General features: G+C 45.6%; 1 protein-coding gene across 4 annotated transcripts in view; it reads left to right on the top strand.

The window, feature by feature from the left end:
- Positions 1–1,913: 1,913 nt before the first annotated feature.
- The window catches only part of tha1 (threonine aldolase 1), a 73,060-nt gene continuing 65,433 nt past the window's right edge, over positions 1,914–9,540 (top strand). Inside the window, exon 1 of one of the 4 annotated variants that reach the window (XM_068004012.1) lies at positions 1,914–2,404. In XM_068004012.1, coding sequence (XP_067860113.1) covers positions 2,164–2,404 — 241 coding nt within the window. In that variant the 5' untranslated portion in view covers positions 1,914–2,163. The remainder of the gene's footprint in view (positions 2,405–9,540) is intronic. The other 3 variants (XM_068004013.1, XM_068004011.1, XM_068004014.1) reach the window with 3 other exon arrangements.

Genomic DNA, 9,540 nt, shown 5'->3' with positions numbered 1-9,540 from the left:
CTTATTTTAAGTTAAATTGGTGACCAAGTTAATATTCTACATGTCCACTACTCTGTTGGGAAACACTTCTCGTTTGTTTTGTTTGAGGCCTGGTATTCTGTTGTAAATTTTTTGCAAAAGTGTTGACCAGCTAACTGGCTACCTATATTTATATAAACATTTTGCTTCATCATGTGCCAAATGTTACACTGCAAATAAAATACCAACAAATCACAACCAAACAATCTTTTAAAAATCTATATAAAAGGAAAGCCAGTTATTTTCCTGCTGTTTTTTGACCTTGAAATAACCTGTATAAAGCTTGATAAAATAATAAATGCCAAGGAGCTGCCAATCTGGAGAAACTTCCAGTAACAATAATTAGCCTCTAATTGACCTCAGGAACTACTTGCATCATAGGCATATAGGAGATCAAGCGTATCTGAGCAGTGGCTTTAAATGGACAGTACAGGCTAAACATTGCAATCAGACTTCAGACTCCAGAATACCATGTACCCGAGTTGCGTGACCGTTAAGGAGGCACCTTGCTGGTCTCTGTATTAAAGAATGGCCACTTCTTTACATATGCTGGTGTGTCCGACCAGGCACGGCAGCTAACACCATTTTTAAAGCAAGAGTACTCAGGACAGAGGAATGAGTGAGGGTCATGTGTCATGCACAATATGTAACAGACCTCGAGGGTTCTGCTAAAATATAAGCGTCTGGTAAGGTTTGGACTATGGAGGACTGGACGCAGCCATCAGGTGAAGAGGCAGTGTGCGATCTTACAAGCCGTGACGGATTAGCATAGAATTCAATACATCTGCCAAAAAAGTTCATAAAAGGCACCTAGAAAATGACATCATCTTGTTTTTCCAAGTTTCCCCATCTGCACTTTCCAGTCAATTGCCTTAAATTATCTTCACAGTTACCTGTCTCCACTCCCATTCTGTTTCTGCTGGTTTACTTGTTGGAGTTTTCTCCGTTCCGACCTTTCTGCCTTGATCCTTCACAAACTCCAGCTTATCCAAAACTCTGGGGTTAATTTCCTACCCACACTAAGACCTAGTCACCCATCACCCCCACCTGGTTATTCTCCACTTGCTCCCTGTACCCCAACAAATCAATTTCAGGTTCCTAGTCCTCATCTTCAAATCCCACCCTGGCCTCATCCTCCCGATTTCAAAAATCTTCTCCAGCCGCATGTCCATGCCTGAACTGTCCTTTTCGCTTCCGCGTCCCTGCCAGCACTCTCTTTTCCACTCACTCCAGATTACTTGCTCCCTGCAGGGAGTGATGTAGGGAAAAAGAAATCGAAGAGAGGGCTGGGAAGGGAGGAGAGAGGGATGAGGGGAGGAGAGAGGGATGAGGGGAGGAGAGAGGGATGAGGGGAGAAGAGAGGGATGAGGGATGGAGAGAGGGATGAGGGATGGAGAGAGGGATATGGGGAGGAGAGAGGGATATGGGGAGGAGAGAGGGATATGGGGAGGAGAGAGGGATATTGGAAGGAGAGAGGGATGAGGGGAGGAGAGAGGGATGAAGGGAGAAGAGAGGGATGATGGATGGAGAGAGGGATATGGGAAGGAGAGAGGGATATGGGGAGGAGAGAGGGATGAAGGGAGGAGAGAGGGATGAGGGATGGAATGAGGGGAAGAGAGGAATGATGGAAGGAGGAATGGAATGAGGGGAAGAAAGGATGAGAAGAGAGAGGGATGGAATGAGGGAAGGAGGGATGATGGGAGACTTGAGGACAAGGGGTGGGGAGAGAGGAATAGGAAGAAAGGAATGGGTAGAGAAGGATGGGAGGAGAGAGGACCTTGTTTGGAGTCCTCCAACATCTTGAGGTTCTGCCCATGCACTGAATGAAGGAAGCCCCAAAATATTTAACATCACAACACAGTCTACAGATTTGGGCTTTGATCAGAGATTCACTTTTGTGCAAAGCCCTTTGTATAAGTTTAAATAAAGAGGCAGTGGATGGGCGGCCGCTCCTGCACCAACCCCTGGCCCAGGACACCGTGTCCCCGGCCGACCCTACTCTCCCCCCCCCCGCCCCCCCGCCGCCGGGGAACTGCCTTCAATCGCAGGGCGCTGCAGTAAATCAGGTTAAAGTCCAGGCCCGGCGGCCTTCCCCTCAGTCACCGTTACAACTACCCGGCCCCCAGGCTTAGGGCCCGGCGGAGGATGGGCTCGGTGTTGCTGAGGCGGCTCCTGCGCCGCTTGGGGCCGCTCCCCGCCCTTCACCTGCGGCGGTACCGCGGGGCCGGGGCCCCGAGGGCCGGCTCGGCTCCCCCGCTCCGGGACTCGGTGTGCACCGTGGACCTGCGCAGCGACACTGTGACCAGGCCAGGCCCGGAAATGAGAGCCGCAATGGCGAGCGCAGAGGTCGGGGATGATGTGTACGGCGAGGACCCGACCGTCAATGGTAAGGAAACACCGAGGCAGCGGCCCGCAACTCTAATCTGCAGAGCAAAGGGCGGCATTAACTTGGGGATAGAGGGGGTAATAGTAACTGAGATAGAGGGGGTAATAGTACTGAGATAGAGGGGTAATAGTACTGAGATAGAGGGGGTAATAGTACTGAAATAGAGGGGGTAATAGTACTGAGATAGAGGGGGTAATAGTACTGAGATAGAGGGGGTAATAGTACTGAGATAGAGGGGTAATAGTACTGAGATAGAGGGGGTAATAGTACTGAGATAGAGGGGGTAATAGTACTGAGATAGAGGGGGTAATAGTACTGAGATAGAGGGGGTAATAGTACTGAGATAGAGGGGGTAATAGTACTGAGATAGAGGGGGTAATAGTACTGAGATAGAGGGGTAATAGTACTGAGATAGAGGGGTAATAGTACTGAGATAGAGGGGTAATAGTACTGAGATAGAGGGGGTAATAGTACTGAGATAGAGGGGTAATAGTACTGAGATAGAGGGGTAATAGTACTGAGATAGAGGGGTAATAGTACTGAGATAGAGGGGTAATAGTACTGAGATAGAGGGGTAATAGTACTGAGATAGAGGGGGTAATAGTACTGAGATAGAGGGGTAATAGTACTGAGATAGAGGGGGTAATAGTACTGAGATAGAGGGGTAATAGTACTGAGATAGAGGGGGTAATAGTACTGAGATAGAGGGGTAATAGTACTGAGATAGAGGGGTAATAGTACTGAGATAGAGGGGGTAATAGTACTGAGATAGAGGGGTAATAGTACTGAGATAGAGGGGGTAATAGTACTGAGATAGAGGGGTAATAGTACTGAGATAGAGGGGGTAATAGTACTGAGATAGAGGGGTAATAGTACTGAGATAGAGGGGGTAATAGTACTGAGATAGAGGGGTAATAGTACTGAGATAGAGGGGTAATAGTACTGAGATAGAGGGGTAATAGTAACTGAGATAGAGGGGGAATAGTACTGAGATAGAGGGGGTAATAGTACTGAAATAGAGGGGGTAATAGTACTGAGATAGAGGGGGTAATAGTACTGAGATAGAGGGGGTAATAGTACTGAGATAGAGGGGGTAATAGTACTGAGATAGAGGGGTAATAGTACTGAGATAGAGGGGTAATAGTAACTGAGATAGAGGGGGGAATAGTACTGAGATAGAGGGGGAATAGTACTGAGATAGAGGGGGTAATAGTACTGAGATAGAGGGGTAATAGTACTGAGATAGAGGGGTAATAGTACTGAGATAGAGGGGGTAATAGTACTGAGATAGAGGGGTAATAGTAACTGAGATAGAGGGGGGAATAGTACTGAGATAGAGGGGTAATAGTACTGAGATAGAGGGGTAATAGTACTGAGATAGAGGGGTAATAGTAACTGAGATAGAGGGGGGAATAGTACTGAGATAGAGGGGGTAATAGTACTGAAATAGAGGGGGTAATAGTACTGAGATAGAGGGGGTAATAGTACTGAGATAGAGGGGGTAATAGTACTGAGATAGAGGGGGTAATAGTACTGAGATAGAGGGGTAATAGTACTGAGATAGAGGGGTAATAGTAACTGAGATAGAGGGGGGAATAGTACTGAGATAGAGGGGGAATAGTACTGAGATAGAGGGGGTAATAGTACTGAGATAGAGGGGTAATAGTACTGAGATAGAGGGGTAATAGTACTGAGATAGAGGGGGTAATAGTACTGAGATAGAGGGGGTAATAGTACTGAGATAGAGGGGTAATAGTACTGAGATAGAGGGGGTAATAGTAACTGGGATAGAGGGGGGAATAGTAACTGGGATAGTGGGGTAATAGTAACTGGGATAGAGGGGGGAATAGTACTGAGATAGAGGGGGTAATAGTAACTGGGATAGTGGGGTAATAGTAACTGGAATAGAGGGGTAATAGTACTGAGATAGAGGGGGTAATAGTAACTGGGATAGAGGGGGGAATAGTAACTGGGATAGTGGGGGAATAGTACTGGGATAGAGGGGGTAATAGTAACTGGGATAGAGGGGGGAATAGTACTGAGATAGAGGGGGGAATAGTAACTGGGATAGTGGGGTAATAGTAACTGGGATAGTGGGGTAATAGTAACTGGGATAGAGGGGTAATAGTAACTGGGATAGAGGGGGTAATAGTACTGAGATAGAGGGGGTAATAGTAACTGGGATAGAGGGGGTAATAGTACTGAGATAGAGGGGGGAATAGTAACTGGGATAGAGGGGGTAATAGTACTGAGATAGAGGGGGGAATAGTAACTGGGATAGAGGGGTAATAGTACTGAGATAGAGGGGGGAATAGTAACTGGGATAGAGGGGGTAATAGTACTGAGATAGAGGGGGTAATAGTAACTGGGATAGAGGGGGTAATAGTAACTGGGATAGAGGGGGTAATAGTACTGAGATAGAGGGGGGAATAGTAACTGGGATAGAGGGGAATAGTAACTGGGATAGAGGGGTAATAGTACTGAAATAGAGGGGGGAATAGTAACTGGGATAGAGGGGTAATAGTACTGAGATAGAGGGGTAATAGTACTGAGATAGAGGGGGTAATAGTAACCGGGACAGAGGGGGTAATAGTAACCGGGACAGAGGGGGTAATAGTAACCGGGACAGAGGGGGTAATAGTAACCGGGACAGAAGGGGTAATAGTAACCGGGACAGAGGGGGTAATAGTAACCAGAGGGGGTAATAGTAACCAGAGGGGGTAATAGTAACCAGAGGGGGTAATAGTAACCAGAGGGGGTAATAGTAACCAGAGGGGGTAGTAGTAACTGGGACAGAGGGGGTAGTAGTAACCGGGACAGAGGGGGTAGTAGTAACCGGGACAGAGGGGGTAGTAGTAACCTGGACAGAGGGGTAATAGTAACCGGGAGGGGGATATTAATACTTCGACAGGGGGGTAATAGTAACTGGGACAGAGGGGTAATAGTAACTGGAAGAGGGGCTCTACTTAACAAAGGAAAAGTGACCGTGTAACAGCAGAGCAGTAAGAGACACCATGGAAAAGGCCATATTGCGCTGCTTTGACTTGACACTACAGGGGCCATAACTCCAGTGTGCTGCCAAACCAAGTTTTAAAAGTGTTCCAGGGTTTATTTAAACTTTTTGTGAACTCTATAGACTAAGGCAGAACATATTTAAATATTTTTTGAGAAATGGATTCCACCTATTTGCTCAATGCCTATAAAATTTTCCAGCCGTGATGGAGGCTCTGTGCCTAGGTATAAGCAAACGTGCACATCTAGATTTGCAATGAAGCAGTATAAATAAGTGCTGCCGACTGCAAATCTATACAGTAACGACCGATCTGAGATTGGTAGCTACAGTACAACAGTGCCCAAAAAAAAAAGTTGCGAATGCTGGGAATCAAAAGTAAAAACAGGAAATGCACAGCAGGTCAGTCAGCATTTAAAGAGAAAAGACAAGTTAATAATTCAGTTGGGACTCTTTTATCAGAATTACTGAAAGATTCTGGAAAGGATCAGAAGTGCAGAAGTGCAACGTCATCTTGACTTTTTCTTTCAGATGCTCGCTAACCCCCCCCCCCCCCCCCCGCTATGTGTTTCTGGAATTTTCTGCTTTTATTTTGGATCATCGAGTTTCATCGAATTACATCGAAACTACAGCACAGGAACAGGCCATTCGGCCCAACCGGTCTATGCCGGCGTTTATGCTCCCCACGAGCTTACTTCACCTAAACCCTATCAGGATACTCTTCTATTCCTTTCTCCCTCATGTGCTTATCTAGCTTCCCCTTAAATGCATCTATGCTATTTGCCTCAACTGTGGTAGTGTGTTCCACATTCTTACCACTCTTTGGGTAAAGAAGTTTCTCCTGAATTCCCTTTTGGATTTATTAGCGATTATTTTATATTTATCACCTCTAGTTTTGGACTCCCTCACAGGTGGAAACATTTTCTATACGTTTACCCTATCAAACCTTTCATTATCATAAAGACCCCTATCAGGTTACCCCTCAGCCTTCTCTTTTCTAGAGAAAAAAGTCCCAGCCTGTTCAGCCTTTCCAGATAAGGATATAATTTCAGTTCTGGTACCATCCTTGTGAGTCTTTTTTGCACCCTCTCCAATACTTTCTATATTCTTTCTATAATATGGAGACCCCAGAACTGTGTACAATACTCCAAGTGTGGCCTAACCAAGGTTCTATACAAGTTTAACATAACTTTTTTGCTTTTCAATTCTATCCCTCTTGAAATGTGCCCTAGTGCTTGGTTTGCCTTTTTTATGGCCTTAGTAGCCTGCCTGTTAGGCCGAATGGCCTGTTTCTTTAATGATTAAACCAGATGGGCTGGCTTTGACACTCCCACTGTTTTGAACGGGAGGGGTATGGGTGCAATTCCCCTTCAAAGCCAAGGTCTGAAACATCCTGTGTGGGGGCAGGAAAGCTCTGTTGGTAATTAAGCACAAACCGCCATCGTTACCACAGAGCTCTAAGAATACGCAGTTCTGCATGCTCGTGTGGTTATCTATTGCCAGGGTAAGATAGCACAGTTGGGTGACAGTTCAGTGGAATTGTGGAAATTAATTAGAAGCCAGAAATGAAGTCCTTGACCTATGCTTCTGAGTGCAGTTAATTGTACACTACTCTTAGAGCAAGGGAAACAGCATAGGGACCCAAACTTGGTTGAAAACCAAGTTCCAGAGAGAAAAAGGCATTTTATTTTACTATTTTCTTGCCTTCCTGCCCTGAATACATTTCCCCCTTGCTCGGGTATGATATTCCACGGATCCTGCTCTCAGGCACTTTGCGCAAGTAGCCATTATTCATGTCTGAGCCTCAAGAGTGAGTGTAGGCAGGCTGTTTGACCATGCGAGAGAATATCGCAGCCAAGTCCAATCCTGCCTCTTCTCAGTATGCACACGTACAGCACGGAATGTCAGATAATGATCAGGAAGAGGAACCTGGCCAATTTTTATCCTTCATAACCCGGGGAGTGCTGAGCTCAATTGCAGCAGCTGTACTGGCTGAGGTCAGCTAACTAAGCACAGAGCAGGAATTGAGCCTGCGGACTTATTGCTGTGTATGTTTCACCTACTCACCAGAAGAACCTACTGAACCAACAATATTTGTTTTTTAAAAAAGACATAATATGCTTCCCTATCCAATTACCTACAATGGGTATCATCCATTGTGCTAAGATAGCTGAAATCACCTGTACATCCCAAACTATTGGAGCTTTGTGTGAACAACCCACTTCTCCCTTTCTCCAACGCCCCCATTTTCCCATTGTCTCCTGAATACGTAGCCCAATTTGTTATTATTCATGTGTGATTGTCGACTATAGCAGCATCACAATTCAGTTTGATTGCACCTTACTTGACATCCACGCAGTGTGCTTCAACAGAGATAAACTGATAATCAGGACATGAAAACTGGCCATTTTTTGTCGTCTTCCCTTCCCTATCCCAGCTGCGTTGAGGCTGATTGCAGGTCCTGGCCTGTCCTGTTCCCCAGCTAGGATCAGGTAATTCAGCACACCTTGGGACCTTCCTCCTCTGTATAACTTGATTACTCACTGGATGAAGTTGCTGAGCAACTGTGAAAGCTCCAGGATTGTATCTTCCAGTTTTGGAAAACTGAGGTTCAGAAGGATAACACAGCTGGTGGGAATGGGAGTAAAAAAATAGGAGAACATCACATCATTTGCAAGAATCTTCTATGGGCTTCTTTTGTTAAGAGTAAGAGCATCATTCACAGGAGTCAGTACTGGACCCCAAGCATCCCACCCGTTACTTTGATGCAGGCACTGCGGTTTACCTTACACCAGTTGCACTGTTGCAATCTCCTTACAGTGTGCATGTAGATACTTTTACTCAATGCCTACAGGTTGGGTCGATCTGATAGTCAGCTCACTGCACACATCTTCAATCATTCTTTTCCAATTTTTCTCATCTTGAGAAGAGTGCAGTACTTTTTTTAAATATTGTTAGCATCCATATATAGTGTCCATATCATTAATATAGTCGTAGAATCATGGAAAAGTTACAGCACGGAAGGAGGCCGTTAGGCCCATCGAGTCCGTGCTGGCTCTATGCAAGAGCAATCCAGCTAGTCCCACTCCCCTGCCTTATCCCCGTAGCCCTGGAAATTTTTCCTTTCATGTACTTATCCAGTTCCCTTTTGAAGGCCATGATTGAATCTGCCTCCACCACCCCCTCGGGCAGTACATTCCAGATCCTAACCACTCACTGTGTAAGAATGTTTTTCCTCATGTCACCTTTGGTTCTTTTGCCAATCACCTTAAATCTATGTCCTCTGGTTCTTGACCCTCCTGCCAATGGGAACAGTTTCTCTCTATCTACTCTGTCTAGACCCTTCATGAGTTTGAATACCTCTATCAAATCTCCTCTTAATTGTCTCTGTTCCAAGGAGAAGAACCCCAGCTTCTCCAGTCTATCCACATAACTAAAGTCCCTCATCCCTGGAATCATTCAAGTAAATTTCTTCTGCACCCTCTCCATGGACTTCACATCCTTCCTAAAGTGCGGTGTCCAGAACTGGACATAATACTCCAGTTGTGGCCGAACCAGTGTTGTCTTGCTTACTTCTGTACTCTATGCCTCTATTTATAAGGCCCAGGATCCCATATGCTTTTTTAACCACTTTCTCAACCTGCCCTACCACCTTCAACGATTTGTTGACATTACCCCCAGATCTCTCTGTTCCTGCACCCCTTTTAGAGTTGTGCCCTCTAGTTTATATTGCCTCTCCTTGTTCTTCCTACTGAAATGTGTCACTTTGCATTTTTCTGCGTTAAATTTCATCTGCCACGTGTCCACCCATGCCACCCGCCTGTCTATATCCTCTTGAAGTCTATCACTATCCTCCTCACTGTTAACTACCCTTCCAAGTTTTGTGTCATCTGCAAATTTTGAAATTGTGCCTTGTACAATTTCAAAATTGTGCCAAGTCATTAATATATATCAAGAAAAGCAGTGGTCCCAGCAGTGATCCCTGGGGAACACCACTGTACACCTCCCTCCAGTCCGAAAAACAACCGTTCACCAGTACTCTCTGTTTCCTGTCACTTAGCCAATTCTGTATCCATGTTGCTACTGCCCCCTTTATTCCATGGGCCGCAATCTTGATGATAAGTCT

This window comes from Heptranchias perlo, chromosome 23 (genome assembly GCF_035084215.1).
Source record: "Heptranchias perlo isolate sHepPer1 chromosome 23, sHepPer1.hap1, whole genome shotgun sequence".
Taxonomy (NCBI): Eukaryota; Metazoa; Chordata; class Chondrichthyes; order Hexanchiformes; family Hexanchidae; genus Heptranchias; species Heptranchias perlo.
This window is presented reverse-complemented; position numbering and strand designations above follow the sequence as displayed.